Genomic DNA, 19,645 nt, shown 5'->3' with positions numbered 1-19,645 from the left:
GCCTCTAACAGATGAGGTAGAAGAGTTAAATGGTATCTCTTTAAAAACTCAGATGGTAAGCCATCAAAACCCGGCCTTTTTTATTAGGGAAAGAGCCAAGAGTCAGTTCTAAGGGCTCATCTAGGTATCTGGTAGATTCTGAGGACAGCGTGGGGGTAGGTATGGTGGCAAGATAGGATTTTATACAACTTACATGCATTTAGAGGTCTATAGATGTTTATAATATCTATGGAACTCATTAAGGATAACTTGAGTCATCCATAGAGTAATCCCCCCTCCCCTAGAATTAATAGCTTCTATTCTAGATGGACTTTCCTACAAATGTATCACTCTTGCCAACTAGCTGCCTGCGCTTTCACCTGCTTCAAAATATCTCTGCCTCAGGAAGAAGCTTTTATTAGCAAGTTGCTTCAAATAGTCATCAGAATTTTTCCTGACGTTTTTGAACTTCCTCTGAAAAATTGATACTTTATTTCTTCTTATTAGTAGGTCGGCATGGTCCCTTGCTTTGTGGAGAATGGTGTCTATCTTAAAAGTTCAGATTTCTAAGGAAAATCGGTCTGGGGGTTGTCAACGGTGGTGATGAGCGAATGGCACCCTTTAAATTGTAAATAATGAGGATAGAGATTCCTGTTCAAATTTAGCTTTAATCCATTCAAAAAAACTGAACTGCATTAACCCCTTGTGCTTTCTCCAGTACTCCCACCAACCTAAAGGCTACTGTCACACTAGCGTTGTTTAAATCCGGCGTTCAATTCCGACACCGGAACTGCCCGCCGGATCCGGAAAAACGTGTGAAAACGGATTACATTTGAATCCTGATCAGGATTTTGATCATAATGAAAAAATGCATTGGAAAAAACGGATCCGCCATTTATGGACTTTAACTTTTTTTTTCACATTTTTCGGGTTTAACATGCAAAAACCGGATCCAGTTTGACTGAACACACACGGCGTTAATGCAAGTCAATGGGAAAAAGACCGGATCCGGCGTTCAAAGTGTTCACGATTTTTGGCCGGAGGTAAAATTACAACATGCTACGGTTTTCTGAAAAGCCTGATCAGTCAAAAAGACTGAACTGTAGACATCCTGATGCATACTGAACGGATTAGGCCTCTTTCACACTTGCGTTGTTAGGATCCGGCATGCACTTCCGTTGCCGGAGGTGCCTGCCGGATCCGGAAAAACGCAAGTGTACTGAAAGCATTTGAAGACGGAACCGTCTTCCAAATGCTTTCAGTGTTACTATGGTACCCAGGACGCTATTAAAGTCCTGGTTGCCATAGTAGGAGCGGGGGAGCGGTATACTTAGTCCGTGCGGCTCCCGGGGCGCTCCAGAATGACGTCAGAGCGCCCCATGCGCATGGATGACGTGATCCATGCGATCACGTGATCCATGCGCTTGGGGCGCCCTGACGTCACTCTGGAGCGCCCGGCGAGCCGCACGGACGGTAAGTATGCTGCTCCCCGCTACACTTTACCATGGCTGTCAGGACTTTAGCGTCCCGGCAGCCATGGTAACCACTCTGAAAAAGCTAAATGTCGGCTCCGGCAATGCGCCGAAACGACGTTTAGCTTAAGGCCGGATCCGGATCAATGCCTTCCAATGGGCATTAATTCCGGATCCGGCCTTGCGGCAAGTGTTCCGGATTTTTGGCCGGCGCAAAAAGCGCAGCATGCCGCGGTATTTTCTCCGGCCAACAAACGTTCCGTACCGGAACTGAAGACATCCTGATGCATCCTGAACGGATTGGTCTCCATTCAGAATGCATTAGGATAATCCTGATCAGGATTCTTCCGGCATAGAGCCCCGACGACGGAACTCTATGCCGGAAGACAATAACGCAGGTGTGAAAGAGCCCTTACTCTCCATTCAGAATGCATTAGGCTAAAACTGATCAGTTCTTTTCCGGATTTGAGCCCCTAGGACGGAACTCAGTGCCGGAAAAGAAAAACGCTAGTGTGAAAGTACCCTAAGGTTGTTGTGGCGTAGTCTGTTCTCCAGATCATCCTTTTTGTTTATTGCAAGGGTGATATTGTGGATTGCTTTGCCCAAGTCTCCTTTAACAGGGGCTACTTGATCTTCCAAAAGGCCCACTCTTTAAACCACACCAGAAATATGCTCATTGACTTTTCTTAAGACCTCCTAGATAAAATAGACACTCTCTTGCAGTGATCCCATGTGAGTGTTTAGGGTCAGAAAAGCCTTTTTAGGGCATCCCAGAGAGGGCTATCAGCGGTTGAGGTACGGAATGTGTTATCCACACTAGGGGTTTGCACTACACGAGCCTCTGTATCTGCCATGTGGGGGCCGCCATCTTGCCGAACAATTTCTACCAGGATCTTGCCAATCAGGGGGTTCAGCTCCTGTACTTTCCCACTTTGTGCGTTCCGGCTCCCCTTCCACTGGGGGACCAGAGCGTATTGCTGTAAATCAGCCGTGACCTCCGCCAACTGGGATGCGGAGGCCACAGCATTTTGTTTTGCCTGTGGCTCACCTGGTCCATTCCTCTCAGTCCAAATCGAATGTTCTCTTCTGTAACACCTGGAAATGCACAAACTCGTCGAGCGGGCGGGGGGATTATGTGGTCCGTGTAAGTAGAAGCTTTGTGCACATTGGAATCAGAATCCACTCCTTTTTATATTGATACTTTGTCTGACCTTTGCTAATAGGGGTTCCAGAGAGAGAGAATAAATAGGAGAGTGGGCAACCCTGCCTGGTGCGGTTTTTAATTAAGAAAGGTTGGCGTCTCGTCCGCGTCGGTCGAGATCAATATCAGAGGTTTGTTTCTAAGCCTACAGTGTTGGAATAGGTTTAGAACCTTAATTACCTTATCTTTAGCTTTTCTGTTAGGGCTGAAGCCCACTTGTTCGGAATTAATTCCGGAAGAAATGTTTGTAGCCTGGAGGCTATGGCCTTCGCATATACACTCACCTAAAGAATTATTAGGAACACCTGTTCTATTTCTCATTAATGCAATTATCTAGTCAACCAATCACATGGCAGTTGCTTCAATGCATTTAGGGGGGTGGTCCTGGTCAAGACAATCTCCTGAACTCCAAACTGAATGTCAGAATGGGAAAGAAAGGTGATTTAAGCAAATTTGAGCGTGGCATGGTTGTTGGTGCCAGACAGGCCGGTCTGAGTATTTCACAATCTGCTCAGTTACTGGGATTTTCACGCACAACCATTTCTAGGGTTTACAAAGAATGGTGTGAAAAGGGAAAAACATCCAGTATGCGGCAGTCCTGTGGGAAAAAAATGCCTTGTGGATGCTAGAGGTCACAGGAGAATGAGCCGACTGATTCAAGCTGATAGAAGAGAACGTTGACTGAAATAACCACTGGTTACAACCGAGATATGCAGCAAAGCATTTGTGAAGCCACAACACGCACAACCTTCAGGCAGATGGGCTACAACAGCAGAAGACCCCACCGGGTACCACTCATCTCCACTACAAATAGGAAAAACAGGCTACAATTTGCACGAGCTCACCAAAATTGGACTGTTGAAGACTGGAAAAATGTTGCCTGGTCTGATGAGTCTCGATTTCTGTTGAGACATTCAATTGGTAGAGTCCGAATTTGGCGTAAACAGAATGAGAACATGTATCCATCCTCTGATGGCTACTTCCAGCAGGATAATGCACCATGTCGCAAAGCTCGAATCATTTCAAATTGGTTTTTTGAACATGACAATGAGTTTACGGTACTAAAATGGCCCCCACAGTCACCAGATCTCAACCCAATAGAGCATCTTTGGGATGTGGTGGAATGGGAGCTTTGTGCCCTGGATGTGCATCCCTCAAATCTCCATTAACTGGAAGATGCTATCCTATCAATATGGGTCAACATTTCTAAAGAATGCTATCAGCACCTTGTTGAATCAATGCCTCGTAGAATTAAGGCAGTTCTGAAGGCAAAAGGGGGTCCAACACCGTATTAGTATGGTGTTCCTAATAATTCTTTAGGTGAGTGTATTTTTATGTAGTTATTTAAAATAGATTCCTCTTTGTCATCTTTAACAAGCCCTTCCCCTAAGCTAGAACTGAGCGTTATGGAATCCATATGCAAATTTCACTCCCAATTCCCCGGGCATCCTCTCCCGATTATACACTGTTCAAAAAAATAAAGGGAACACAAAAATAACACATCCTAGATCTGAATTAATTAAATATTCTTCTGAAATACTTTGTTCTTTACATAGTTGAATGTGCTGACAACAAAATCACACACAAAAAAAATAAATATGGAAATCAAATTTTTCAACCCATGGAGGTCTGGATTTGGAGTCACACTCAAAATTTAAGTGGAAAAACACACTACAGGCTGATCCAACTTTGATGTAATGTCCTTAAAACAAGTTAAAATGAGGCTCAGTAGTGTGTGTGGCCTCCACGTGCCTGTATGACCTCCCTACAACGCCTGTGCATGCTCCTGATGAGGTGGCGGACGGTCTCCTGAGGGATCTTCTCCTAGACCTGGACTAAAGCATCTGCCAACTCCTGGACAGTCTGGTGCAACGTGACGTTGGTGGATAGCGCAAGACATGATGTCCCAGATGTGCTCAATTGGATTCAGGTCTGGGGAACGGGCGGGCCAGTCCATAGCATCAATGCCTTCGTCTTGCAGGAACTGCTGACACACTCCAGCCACATGAGGTCTAGCATTGTCTTGCATTAGGAGGAACCCAGGGCCAACCACACCAGCATATGGTCTCACAAGGGGTCTGAGGATCTCATCTCGGTACCTAATGGCAGTCAGGCTACCTCTGGCGAGCACATGGAGGGCTGTGCGGCCCTCCAAAGATATGCCACCCCACACTATTACTGACCCAATGCCAAACCGGTCATGCTGGAGGATGTTGCAGGCAGCAGAACGTTCTCCACGGTGTCTCCAGACTCTGTCACATGTGCTCAGTGTGAACCTGCTTTCATCTGTGAAGCGCACAGGGCGCCAGTGGCGAATTTGCTAATCTTGGTGTTCTCTGGCAAATGCCAAACGTCCTGCACGGTGTTGGGCTGTAAGCACAACCCCCACCTGTGGACGTCGGGCCCTCATATCACCCTCATGGAGTCTGTTTCTGACCGTTTGAGGAGACACATGCACATTTGTGGCCTGCTGGAGGTCATTTTGCAGGGCTCTCCTGTTCCTCCTTGCACAAAGGCGGAGGTAGCGGTCCTGCTGCTGGGTTGTTGCCCTCCTACGGCCTCCTCCACGTCTCCTGATGTACTGGCTTGTCTCCTGGTAGCGCCTCCATGCTCTGGACACTACGCTGACAGACACAGAAAACCTTCTTGCCACAGCTCGCATTGATGTGCTATCCTGGATAAGCTGCACTACCTGAGCCACTTGTGTGGGTTGTAGACTCTGTCTCATGCTACCACTAGAGTGAAAGCACAGCCAGCATTCAAAAGTGACCAAAACATCAGCCAGGAAGCATAGGAACTGAGAAGTGGTCTGTGGTCACCACCTGCAGAACCACTCCTTTATTGGGGGTGTCTTGCTAATTGCCTATAATTTCCACCTGTTGTCTATCCCATTTGCACAACAGCATGTGAAATTGATTGTCACTCAGTGTTGCTTCCTAAGTGGACCGTTTTATTTCACAGAAGTGTGATTGACTTGGAGTTACATTGTGTTGTTTAAGTGTTCCCTTTATTTTTTTGAGCAGTGTATGTGGAGATCAATGGATCCCAATGCGGAGATAAATTTTCTTTTATGCTACAGTGGAAGGCCGACATAAATTTCACTGTGTCTGTGGAACGTTGGCACCGCTGCTGTACTTTTTTGAGCTAAAATAGCTGGCAAGTTTCATTAACTGAAACGTCACTTAAGGTTTTGTATATATGATCACTAGTAGACTGCATGCAATTTACCCAGATGTTCCAGATCGGTGTTTTAGGAGCTGCTTAGAAAGAGGCTCATATCTACATATTTGGTGGTCTTGCCCGATAGTAAAAAAAAAAAATCTGGAACAGGGTCTGCCACCTTCTACATTCAGTTATAGATGTCCCAATTAACTTAATCTGTATTACTATTGGGAGACAAAACCCCTAAAGTTCCTAAACTCACTAATGCCTCCTTTTAAACTACAACACATTCTCATGGCAGTCTGTATTCATATTGCACAACAGTGGAGAAAATCAACCCTCTTCCTCAAAGCAGTGATTAATAAGATAATGCTCTATAAAAAGCTTACAGCCATTTATATGGATGGGATAATACATTTTGAAAAGAATATGGTCTCCCTGGATATCATACTATGTTGTTCCAGATTTACACTATTATTGTCATGCCCCACTCTGACGATGTGCGGAGGTCAGCCAGGATTGCAGCACGAGTCTAGTATTTGTTTTGATGCTGTGCTGGATCCGCCTCGCATCAGGTGCACTGGGTGGAGTCATTAGTTTAATTGGTCTCCAGCTAAAGTGCTCTGAGCGGATTATACTGTTCATTATTGTCTGGGAAGTTTGGAAGGAAGGTTGGCTGTTTGTTCCTGCTCTCAGCAGATAAGTGTCTTTTCTTGTTTGGTTGTTTGTCATCTTACCCATCCAGGTTCTGTGCGAGCTGGCTGCTCCTTTCTCCCCACTTCACCATCTCAGGGAGTTCAGGGTTCTGTTAGTTTAGGCTGGTGGACACAACAAATCTACCATCAAGGTTTGTCTGTGGGCTGAGCATTGCAGGGAAAGAGGTCAGGGATAAATTCGGAGGTGACCCTTCCCCTGTCTCTCGTCCAGAGCCTGGTTGGTGTGTTATCTGTTTAACTGTGCACATCCGCCGTGACATTTATGTTCAGCTGTGATTATCAAAATTATCCAAAGTCACTGAGGAATATTTTTACTCTGTCTGAGTAATGTATCTATCTGTATTTTTGACTATATTGGATTAATAATAACTTTATTTTCCATTATATCCTGTTTCATTACCTTGTTTCTATTCCCACTGTGAGTGGTGCATTGCCAGTATGTTGCTGACCTTCATTGTTTTAAAACCTAATCTACTTTTTGAAACAAATGAAACGATGCTAGGGAGGCTCATCCCTGTTGCGACCTGCTATTGGCTGCTCCCCTAGCAGCGGCAGCTGTGTGGGTATCTGGAACAACGCAAAAGTAGAATCTATGAGAATCCTGGGCATGAGGGGGGGGGGGGGTCATTATAGGAGTTGAAGAACCCCTTTAAGTATATGTGTTCGTCGGTGATTTCAGAAATTGTATTTCAATTAATATTAAAGTTCCATCTCAGTAGCCTGGTTACTTACATCATAGTAAGAAAAAGCCTGATGTTGCCAATTTACTACAGTAATTTTGATATTACAAAATTATTGGCTATTTTTGAAGTAGTGTGTGATTTTAAAATGCAGAAATCAAAGCTTTGGCTTACTGACTCCTTATTTCCCCAATTTTTTTTATTTTTTTGTAATTATAGGGGGAAGGAGCATAAAGGGTTTTCCCCATCCACAGGATAGGGAATAAGTATCTGATCAGATGGGGGTTTGACTACTGGGGCCCTTGACAATCACTAGAATGGAGACCGGTGCTCCCTCACTTGAATGGAGCAGCAACACGTGTGCTACCTTTTTATTCAGCTCTATGGGGCTGCTGGAGCTAGCTGAACGCTATAAATGTGAGCCGAGCAGAAGCACCCTTGCATGTTCACTGCTGCATTAACATGGGAGAATGTGGTCTCTATTATAGCTATTGACATAGGTCTCCACTGGTCAGACCCTGTCAATCAGACATTTATTCCATAGATGTCAGTTACTTTGTTATAATGGGACAAACACTTGTAACCCTTTCCCTGCCAAAGATTTATTTCATATGTCCTTGCTATGCAACCAGAGATCTAGCTATCAGTTGCAAGGATATATGAGCTATGCCCTTGCTAGTGATGGCTACATCTCTGGTTGCATAGCAGTTAGAGCTAGCGGCTTACAGTCTAAGCCTTAAAACAATACCAAGATTGTGGCATGATGCATCAGGAGGCACGGTGCTTAGAAATGGTGAGCGCTGCATGTACGTTCAGCTCTTACTCCAAACCAGATTTTTCTTAGGACCGTATTTTCCAGTATAGTGCAGCTAGCACTACGATATTGGTCATGTTTTAAACCTTAGGCTTGGCTTTAAAATAATACCAGGCTCACCTCTTTAGCAGCTACACAGCATGAGATATACTTTCATAAAACTGTCCTTTCCACCATCAGACAGAAAATACATTTTATTTGCATAATTGTTTAAAGAAAAATCTGCTTTTCAGACAGGTGTAATACAGGAGCTTTTTAGGACCCACGTCAAGGATGCACTAACTGGAACTCCCACATTTAATCTGGACCTGAATTATGGCACCCTTTTATTGCATTTACATGATTGAGCACACAATTGTTGGGAAGGAAGCGTTCCTTTCTGGAAAATTGCTTGATTATTAGTGGATGTTAAGTGTTGCATTTACATGCAGAGATCACTTCCACTGAATGGGGACGAGCACTGCTATTGGTCCTCCTGATTTACATAATCTTTGTTTCTGAGCAGTAGATCATTATTGAAGCAGCACTATCTGCTGCCCGAAAGGATGATTGAGATGTCCACATGAAACATCGTTTCACCTGATGAACGAGCGTTTTGCATGTTCATCGGGTGATCTGCAGCACCTTTACAAGGGACAATTACCTGGAAAAAGCGTTTATATGAACGTTCATTCTCCATAACCAGCCTGAGCTTAATGCCATATAAACCTGCCTTGACTGATTTTCTGATGAACTTCAGTAGGCTCAGTTGTTGTGTCCATAAGGATACCGGCACATGGGTGCAGGTAACCATGCAGAATATCCGCATGAGTTTCCATTGTGTTTTTACACCAAAAGCAGCATGTGTTACTTGATGGTTTTTGTTGCAGATTTACTATATACATTTAAAAATAAAAATGTAAACAGGCACAGTTATTTAAATCCTAAGTCATTGTTACACTTGTAGCGCTGCAGGTTTGTTGTGAGGTGACTATTGTTCACACACAGTCCATATAAAGTAGTAAAACCGGAGCTGCTCCAGCAGTGAAAAAGTACACCTTTTAGACACACAGAAAGTTCATCTGATAGTAGAGTCCGACAAAGTGACTTCGACTTTCACAAGAATCTGTGCTCTTAATCCCTATAATATTAAAGGGGACAGCCCAACATTGTGAAGTCCCGTAAGTCTCTTGGCTTATAAAATAATTTATTATCCTCACAAATTCCATAAAATCTTAGTCATATAAAATAAGTGACACTCCTCTTGCCGATTGCCCAACCCACGTTTTGCCCCAGCTTTGTCAGGGGCATCTGCAAATCCTCCTATTTGGTTCCTTCTTTAAATGGCAATGTGGGCATTAACCCAAAAAGTCTTTATTTTCAATTAGTCACTCCACAATTTTAAAAATACATTCAGTGTTAAAAAATATCACTACAATTCATATTGCACAATAATCACATACCACATAATTATTATCCTTCATAAAACGACACACAATTATTATCCTTCCCATAAAATCAGCATATTGATCCAGCTGAACAGGTCATAGTATTAAGGGGTTGCTATTTATGCAGGGAAACAATTACTTGTCTCCTCTATAATGTCTTCCATGCAGAAATAGAAAATTTGGACTATCTTAGAACACTGCATCCCTACTTTTTTATTTTATTTTATTTTATTTATTTTTTATTTTTTTTAAGCACCAAATCAGTCAGATAGGGATCAGAGCGGTAGATCATGCAAAACTCAATGCTATAAGAATTGATCAGTGATGTCTGGTCGTTGTGGCAGGGAGCAGTGAGTACCATAGTGGAAGTGGGTGGCGGTCTGGGATGAATGCACAGGAGGCAGTTATAGGACAGTCTTATACACAATATATTGGACTGTTGCACAGTATAGTTTACCCTATAGTCCTCTCTGTGATCTATGGGCAGTGCGCTCCATACATAAACCATACAGGAAAATAGACTTTCGTTTTTCTATGCAAGTACCCTGGACTACTAATAGCCAAGAGGCTAAACAAAACCCTGTTTCTTACCCTTATCTTAAAACGTAACTTTCATTTGATTATTCTAATACCTAAACGCCCAAAGGAAAAAAATAACTTTAAAATCTGCTGTTTCTCTAGGTGACCTTATTTTGATAGTGTTAATAGAGTCTTAAGGGTCTATAAAAGTAGGGTGCCAACATAAAGTAGACTTCTATTCTGTAAGTTACCACCCCAACTGTCTAAAAAGCAGAGACATTGTATCAATTTGGGGTTTATTTTATAAATAAAGGTAATTTATCAATCCAAATTTAATACTAACACAAAGTATTACCACATTAACTGACTGGCTTTTTATAGAAGTTGAAAAAATGTGCAAAATGTTTTATTTTATTTTTTCCCTTCCTTTTGCAGGGGAAACTGGATGGATATTTGGGAAGTAATGTCACAGGAATGCCGTGATGAAGTTGTTTTAATTGACTCCATTTGTCTGTTGGAAACCTTGGAAAATTACCTTCGTAAGCATAGGTACGGATTGTACGTTCTACACGAAAATGTTTATTTTTGTGCTTTATGGTTTCTTAAATGGGCTTTGCAGTTTTATGCACTGCTTAAAGCGGTTGTCCAGGCTTTTAGTGTTGATGACCTATCCTCAGGATAATTCATCATTATCAGATCAGCGGGAATGCGGCACTACTGCCGTCTCCCTTCCGGTTTACCGCTGCTGTCTATAGCAAAGCAGCGGTGAATAGGAAGAGAGACTGGAGACTGCATGTGCTCACTGTGAGCGCAGTCTTCTCATACAGCTGATCGGCGGAGGCGCCGGGAGTCGGACCCCGGGCGATCTGATATTGATGACCTATCCCGAGGATAGGTCCTCAATACTGAAAGCCTAAACAGCCCTATTTAAGCAGACACAATAAAGGCTGAAAGGGGTTGTGCAGGGGTTTTATGTTGACCTATCCTAAGGCACCCCTGCGATCAGTTGTTTGAAAAGGAGGCGGTGCTCCACATGAGCGCTACTTCCTCTCCGTTACACTGTCCATCGTCTAGGAGTTGCAGAGTTATTGTTCCATTCACTTGAATGGAGTGAGTACTTGTAATTTCACCATGCCGTTGCTGTAGGGGAGACAATGGGCAGTGTAATGAACTAGGGTTGTTTCAGGTATCTAAATATTGATACCCAATCGATACTTTTTTCCCTGTATCTATCCGATATTGGGATTTGCCTTTTACAGATACTGCAGCCTAGTATCAGAGAACATGGAGCGCGCTGCTCTTAGCGCGCTATGTTCCTTCAGCAGCACAGGGGAGAAGGAGTCACTCTCTCCCTCCCCCTGTGTCACGCTTCCATTAAGGAGAGAGAGGGGTAGGCGCACTGCGCCACCAATGGAAGTTAACGTTTTAATACAAATACAGGAGGCGGTGCCTGCAGCAGAATCATATAGCCGTCATCCTGCCTCTGACAAGAAGCTGCGATCAGCGGCAGTTAACCTCTGAGGTGCCACACCTGAGGGGTTAATTGCCACTGGCTGCAGCTTCCTGTCATAGAGGCTGGGTGTTGGCTATGTGATTATGCTGCCGGTACCCAGCCTCCTGTATAAAATGTTAATTATCATTGATGGCACAGTGCGCCCCCCTCCCCTCAATCCCCCTAGTATTAAAGTCATTGGTGGCACTGGCCGCAGGGTCCCTTCCCCTCCCCTCCTCTTCATTGGTGGTGCAGTGGTAGCTTCTAATTGGAACCCTAGCTGTGTAATCCTGGGCCTCGATCAGTTACCGTGGCAGCCAGGACACTACTGAAGCCCTGGCTGCCATGGTGAGCTCCCTGCTGCTGTGTGTACTATGCACAGGGCAGCAGGGAGAGTTTAAGATCCTATTCACCCTAATAGAACTCTATTAGGGGGAATAGGACAAGGGATGAAAAGATCCCAGGTTTTAGCCCCTAAGGGGGGAAATGGCTATCTAAAAAAAAAAAAAAAAAACATATATAAATCACCCCCAATTTTACATATAAAATATATAAATAAATAAACAAATCACATATTGCCATGTCTGGAAAGTCCAAACTATTAAAATATTTTTAAAAAATCTATGCGGTGAATGACTGAACAGAAAATAAAAACTGCGCGATTCGCTTTTTTTTTTTTTTTTGGTCACAAAAATAGGATTGGACTAGGACTGTTCGATTATGGGGTGGACGTTCCATAAAATGCGGAATGCACACAGATTTTTTTTGGTATCGAAATTGAATCAAAATTTTGGTATCGAAACAACCCTATAATGATCAGGAAGCTGCGCTCACATGGAGCATCACCTTCTCTTCAAACAGATGATTGTTGGGGGTGCAGGGTCTCCTGATGATAGGTCATCAATATAAATTATCTGCACAACACCTAGATGAACCCAGTACATAAATTATGTTCCAGCTGTCTAATGCCCAATGCAGTTAAAGAATGTAAGGATATGTTGACTTGGCATATGAGGCTTATAGCCTTCTGTGATTTAAAGAGATCTGTACTGTCAGCCCCCTTTCCTGAACTGAAGTGCAAGGGGTGGTGATATGATCCGTGCTAAACACAGCACAAATTATTTTTGGCAGTGGGAACCTATGCATGAAAACGTGTGACTTGTCCAGTTTTCACATACTTAGAGGTCATGATCTGTAGATCACTTATAATAGTAATATAATGGCCAGCAGTCCTTAGCATTTACAGGAATGCTGAATTTACACAGGTTATGTTGTTGTTATTATTATTTATTATTAAAGCGCCATTCATTCCATAGCGCTGTACATGAGAAGAGGTATACTTACATAATACAGACAATTGCACTAATCATAAACAAGACGAGAGTTACAAACTGGTACAGAAGGAGATGAGGAGCCCTGCCCGTGAGGGCTTACAATCTACATGTAGTTATCCCAAGTTCCCTCCAGCCCCAAGAAAAATCTAATGAAGAAATAATGAAATCAAAGTTTGTTGAGCCATTTATTCAATGTGGTGTAGCCAGAGAAAGAATGATAGGACCCCATGCTGTTCCTAAAGGGTATTGTCACCAGGGACAAACAGTTCACATAGCTGTTGTTTCACCCGATAAAAATGCTGTTTTTTATTGGGGGTGGAACTTGCAAAGAAAAAATTAGTTTTTTTTTTTTTTTACAATCCGCCGTATCTGACCCTTAAGTTTTATTTTTAGGTGTATGGAGCTTTGTGAAGGCTCATTTTTTGAGATGTGACCTGTACTTTTCATTGATACTATTTTGAGTAGTGACCAAAGTGAAGCGATCAAAAAAAAACAAAAAACTTGAATCTGCTTTTTTTTTTTTGCGTTTGCTGTGTGGGATAAATTTTTCCTTTTTTTTTTTTACTTTTTTTTTACTTTTTTTTTATATATTAATGGCCTTTTTGCACACAGAATTATTCGATTACATTTTTTTTATATTTTTTAAAAATGTCGTCCCCCCCCATAAATATATAATTTGTTTTATGGGGTAAATATTTTTATAGGTTTTAATGGTACGGGTTAGTTTTTAAAACTATAAAAATATAAATATTCAAATCACCCCATTTCCCAAAATAAAATAAAAACATAAGCATAGCCTCATGTCTAAACGCCCATACTATTAAACTATAAAAATATTTATCTCATACGGTAAGTGTAGTAATGGAAAAAAATCTAAATCGCTAATTTGATTATTTATTTATTTTTATTTTTTTTGTCACTTCCACCCAAAAAATTGAACTATCATTCATTTATTTGTGTCAATAAAACACACCTACATCAATTGTGTTTTTAGCTGAGGTAGACTTGTGGCCCACGCAGCACTGTGTGACCTGACGTTGTGCAGCGCCAGTCATAGTATGTGCACTACGTTCTGACGCTGTACACAGTCAGGACAGAGTGCAGAGCTGGGAGGGTTGAGTAGAAACCAGTGCATTTGCCTCCTGTAATGCTGATGATTAGCATTCTGACTATATAAGGCGCCTGCGCCGAATCAACACGGGCGCGCGATTTTTGAAATGCCGACAGGGCCTGGCCGGAGGAGGAGATCCGGCTGGCCCTGTCAATCAACAAGAGGAGGGGGCGGATTTCTGCAGCAGCTACCAGCAAGTAGCCGCCCTACTTGCTGGTAGAGACCGAATTTGCATATGATAAAACTTCGTTTTTTAAATAAACTGCTGGATCAAAGTAAGTAACACAATTATATTTTCATATATCACTATATAACAAATTTAACTAGCCCCAAAAAAAAAAAAACACTTTAGTGGGGTGACAGAAGCCCTCTAAGCTAGGGGAGCTGAGGTGGTTAAGGACACATGCGGTTTGCTGCGTTTCCGGGTTATTCGGGTCTCTGGGGACCCAATAACCCGAAACAGGATGGAGATCGCTGGTGTGATAATACACCACCAATCGCCATCCTGAGATCCTGAGAGGTGATGGTGACATCACCTCTCAGGATCGGCTCTGATTGGTCGGCTGGCTATTCAAATTACTGCAGCGCTTCCTCTCTAACTCCTTTCGTTTCCGAGAGCCGAGGAGAGAGGAGCGCTGCATGATCTCCAGAGCCAGCAGCAGGGATCATCATTGCCAGCATCCCCATCTGTGCCTCAGCACCACCTTCACCAAGGTATTTAGGGAAAGGTTAGGGACAGGTTAGGTTAGGCAGGGATATTCAGGGAAAGTTAGTGGGAAAAAAATATATAAAAAATGTGTGACCCTAGACCCCCCCCCCAGGGGTGCTGCAGCTATACCCCCCCCCCCCCAACTTTTTTTGGGGCGCAAGCTTTTTTTTTTCTTCTGCGTACGCTGATTGTGGCCGACACTCTGAGCGTCCGGCCACTGTAGCGCATCGCACACCTGACCGCTGATCAACTTCTGACGGTTGACCAGTGAGTTTGATTTTATTTATTTTTCCTCATTTTTGGGCTTTTATTTTTTTTTGTCTGTTAGGTTTAGGGTAAGTCCGCGAACACCCGTGCCCCCACACACACGCACACCAAATAACGTTTAACGCACACACACACACTCCCCTATAGCCGGCCGGATGTTCTTGGCCGAGGAGGCATACGCCCAGATTGCCTCGGAGTCCGAGAGCCCCAGTGAGGACGAGGATGACCCCACTATCCTTTTGTCATCCGCGTCCTCCTCCTCATCTAGCGATGATGATGAGCCCCCAAGGCGGCGGAGACGCCGCCACGCGGAGTAAGGGGACCACCATGCTAGGGACCCTGTGGCCCACCCTAGTACGAGCCGCTCTGGGGCTCGTACTAGTTTTCCGGCTCACCAGTTAAATCCACCGGAGCCCCCTGCCGGTGAACTTGTCTGGTGTACCCCCAGAGCGTTTGAGGCCTGTGATTCCGACTATTTTTAGTCTTTTTTTCAGTGACCCACTTTGTAAATCTAATGGTGGAGCAAACAAACCTGTACGGCCAACAGTTTGTTGCTCAACACCCGGCTCCTTTTTGGCTAGGCCCGGTGGCTGGACCCCGGTCAGTGCAGCCGAGATGAGGGACATTTTGGGGCCTCGTGCTGTACATGGGCCTAGTAAAGAAACCTAGTGTCAGGCATTACTTGAGTGGGGACGTCCTCTACCAGACCCCACTTTACAGTACGGCCTTGACAAATTTACAGTACGGCCTTGGGGCCAAATTTGTACAGGAAGGGAGGTCACGGTTGATGAGTCTCTCATTGCTTTCAAGGGGAGACTCCTTTTCCGCCAGTATGTTCCCTCTAAGCTGGCGAGGTATGGCGTGAAGCTGTACATACTTTGAGAGAGTACCTCAGGGTACACTTACAAGTTTTGTGTGTACGAGGGGCGAGATTCCCGTATTCAACCCCCAGAATGTCCCCCCACTCTGGGTGTTAGCGGGAAACTTGTGTGGGACCTACTGCACCCACTGCTAGATAAGGGTTACCACCTGTACGTGGATAACTTTTTATACTAGTACCCCCTTGTTCCAGTCCCTCGCCGCCAGATCCACGTCCGCTTGTGGGACTGTGCGGAAAAATCAACTCTGCCTCCCTACCTACCCCCTCCAGGTACTTATCCCCAGGGGTTAGACCCGTGCCCTTACCACTGGAAACCTGTTGCTGGTCAGATATAAGGACAAGAGGGATGTCCTTGTACTGTCCACAATACATGGTAATGGCATCACCCCTATCCCTGTGCGAGGTACCACGGCCAACGGTCCTCAAGCCCGATTGTATCATCGACTACAATCGGTATACAGTTGCAAGAAAAAAAGTATGTGAACCCTTTGGAATGATATGAATTTCTGCACAAATTGGTCATAAAATGTGTTCTGATCTTAATCTAAGTCACAACAGTAGAAATATTTAAATATATAAATGCTAAAAAACCTAGGTCTGAGGAGGTAGGTCCACTAAATTGATGGTAAAGGGGGGGTAGTCACTGAAGATAAGGAAAAGACAGAGTTACTAAATGTTTTTTTTTTTTTTTTAGCTCTGTATATACAAAAGAAGAGAAAGGAGCTGAAATCTATGGGGCTGTTGGCCAATTGAGTATATTACTGGATGTACCAACTGTAGATATAGTCCTAGAAAAGTTAAATAGGGTAAATGTGAACAAGGCTCTGGGTCCAGATGGATTACACCCAAGAGTGCTTAAAGAGCTCAGTTCAGTTATTGCTGTGCCCCTGTTTATAATTTTTAAAGATTCTATATGTGGTGCCCATATTCAAAAAAGGATCTATGCCCTTCACAGGTAATTATAGACCTATAGGCTTGGAAAGTATAGTCTGTAATTGGATTGAAAACTGGCTGAAGGACCGTGTCCAGAGAGTTGTGGTCAATGATTCCTATTCAGAATGGTCCCAGGTTATAAGTGGTGTACCCCAAGGTTTAGTGCTGGGCCCTTTTATTATTTAATTTATTAATGATATCGAGGACGAGATTAATGGCACCATTTCTATTTTTGTAGATGATACTAAACTACCGTATATGCCGGCGTATAAGACGACCCCCAACTTTTCCATTTAAAATATAGGGTTTGGGCTATACTTGCCGTATAAGACTACCCCTGAATGCCCAGCCCTCCCTGTCTTCAAGACTATCTTCTCCAGTCCAGGGAACTGACTGGGATCTGTGGATGGCACTGATATGGGGAGGGGGATCAGTGGATGACACTGCTATGGGGAGGGGGATCAGTGGATGACACTGCTATGGGGAGGGGGATCAGTGGATGACACTGCTATGGGGAGGGGGATCAGTGGATGACACTGCTTATGGGGGATCTATGGATGACACTATATAGCATCTTATGCTATATGTGTCATCCACAGATCCACCCCATGACAGTGTCATCCACAGATTCCCCCTCCCCATAACAGTGCCATCCACAGATCCCCCTTAAACAGTGCCATCCACATATCTCCCTCCCCATAACAGTGTCATCCACAGATCCCCCCCCATGACAGTGCCATCCACAGATCCCTCTCCCCATACTAGTGTCATCCACAGATCCTCCCCATGACAGTGCCATCCACAGATCCCCCTCCCCATAACAGTGCCATCCACAGATCCCCCTCCCCATAACAGTGCCATCCACAGATCCCCCTCCCCATATCAGTGTCATCCACAGATCCCCCCTCCCATCACAGTGCCATTCACAGATCCCTCTCCCCATACTAGTGTCATCCACAGATCCCCCCATGACAGTGCCATCCACAGATCTCCCTCCCCATAACAGTGCCATCCACAGATCCCCCTCCCCATAACAGTGTCATCCACAGATCCCCCCCTCCCCATAACAGTGCCATCCACAGATTCCCCCTCCCCATAACAGTGCCATCCACAGATCCCCCCTAAACAGTGCCATCCACAGATCTCCCTCCCATAACAGTGTCATCCACAGATCCCCCCCCCCCATGACAGTGCCATCCACAGATTCCCCCCTAAACAGTGCCATCCACAGATTCCCCTCCCCATAACAGTGCCATCCACAGATTCCCCCCTAAACAGTGCCATCCACAGATTCCCCTCCCCATAACAGTGCCATCCACAGATTCCCCTCCCCATAACAGTGCCATCCACAGATTCCCTTCCCCATAAGTGTCATCCACAGATTCCCCCCCCCCCCCCATAACAGTTCCATCCACAGATCTCCCTCCCCATAACAGTGCCATCCACAGATCCCCCTCCCCGACGCTCAAAGGAGTATACATTTATTAACTGTAATCTGTAACTTTAACTTTAAATGAGCGCTCATCTCTTTACTAGGGTACCTTACTCTCAGCTCCGCTAACAGGCAGTGCAGGCGGCGCTCACTTACTGACGTCACGCGCCTGCGCCGCCTAGTGGGAGGAGCAGTCACGTAACGTCTCCGCACGGCCAGGCGGACACCAAAACGCTGCAAGCTGCGTTCGGGTGTCCGCCTGCTGAGCGGAACGGAGGCCAAACTGATGCATTCTGAGCGGATCCGTACAGCCTCAATGCATTCTGAGTGGATGCGGATCCGCTCAGAATGCAGTTTGGCCTCCGTTCCGCTCAGCAGGCGGACACCCAAACGCAGCTTGCAGCTTTTTGGTGTCCGCCTGGCCGTGCGGAGCCAAACGCATCCGTCCAGACTTACAATGCAAGTCAATGGGGACGGATCCGTTTGACGTTGACACAATATGGTGCAATTGCAAACGGATCCGTCCCCCATTGACTTTCTATGTAAAGTCAGGAGTCCTTATTAATATACCATCAGATCTGAGTTTTTTCCAATCCGATGGTATATTTTAACTTGAAGCGTCCCCATCACCATGGGAACGCCTCTGTTAGAATATACCATCAGATTTGAGTTAGATTGTGAAACTCAGATCCGACAGTATATTCTAACACAGAGGCGTTCTCATGGTGATGGGGACGCTTCAAGTTAGAATATACTAAAAGAACTGTGTCAGACCCCTCCCTTCCCTGTATTTAACTCATTGGTGGCCAGTGCGGCCTGCCCCCCCTCCCTCCCCTGTATTTAACTCATTGGTGGCCAGTGTGGCCGGCCCTTCCTCCCTCCCTTGTATTTAACTCATTGGTGGCCAGTGCAGCCGGCCCCCCCTCCCCCCCCCCCCCCCCCCCCTAATTAAAATGACCGACCCCCCCCCCCCCCCCCATCATTGGTGGCAGCGGAGAGTTCCGATCGGAGTCCCAGTTTAATCGCTGGGACTCCGATCGGTAACCATGGCAACCAGTACGCTACTGCAGTCCTGGCTGCCATGGTTACTTAGCAATTTTAGAAGCATTATACTTACCTGCGATGTCTGTGACCGGGCGCTCCTCCTACTGATAAGTGAAAGGTCTGTGCGGCGCATTGCTTATAGCACAGACCTTTCACTTACCAGTAGGAGGAGCGCCCGGCCGGTCACAGACATCGCAGGTAAGTATAACGGATCCGTCCACATTGACTTGCATTGTAAGTCTGGACGGATCCGTTTGGCTCCGCACGGCCAGGCGGACACCAAAACGCTGCAAGCTGCGTTCGGGTGTCCGCCTGCTGAGCGGAACGGAGGCCAAACTGATGCATTCTGAGCGGATCCGCATCCACTCAGAATGCATTGAGGCTGTACGGATCCGTTCGGGGCCGCTTGTGAGAGCCTTGAAACGGAACCCTGAACGCAAGTGTGAAAGTAGCCTTAACCCCCTGTATGCTAC

At 45.0% G+C, this 19,645-nt stretch overlaps 1 protein-coding gene across 2 annotated transcripts in view; it reads left to right on the top strand.

Moving 5' to 3' along the window:
- The window catches only part of GGNBP2 (gametogenetin binding protein 2), a 350,746-nt gene that overhangs the window by 187,898 nt on the left and 143,203 nt on the right, over window positions 1-19,645 (top strand). For both annotated transcript variants that reach the window (XM_040424123.1, XM_040424122.1), the window contains exon 5: window positions 10,406-10,519. In XM_040424123.1, coding sequence (XP_040280057.1) covers window positions 10,406-10,519 — 114 coding nt within the window. The remainder of the gene's footprint in view (window positions 1-10,405; window positions 10,520-19,645) is intronic.

The sequence above is a fragment of the Bufo bufo genome, chromosome 3 (genome assembly GCF_905171765.1).
Source record: "Bufo bufo chromosome 3, aBufBuf1.1, whole genome shotgun sequence".
Lineage (NCBI taxonomy): Eukaryota > Metazoa > Chordata > Amphibia > Anura > Bufonidae > Bufo > Bufo bufo.
Note: the sequence above shows the minus strand (reverse complement) of the source record. Positions and strands in the feature narration are given on the sequence as shown.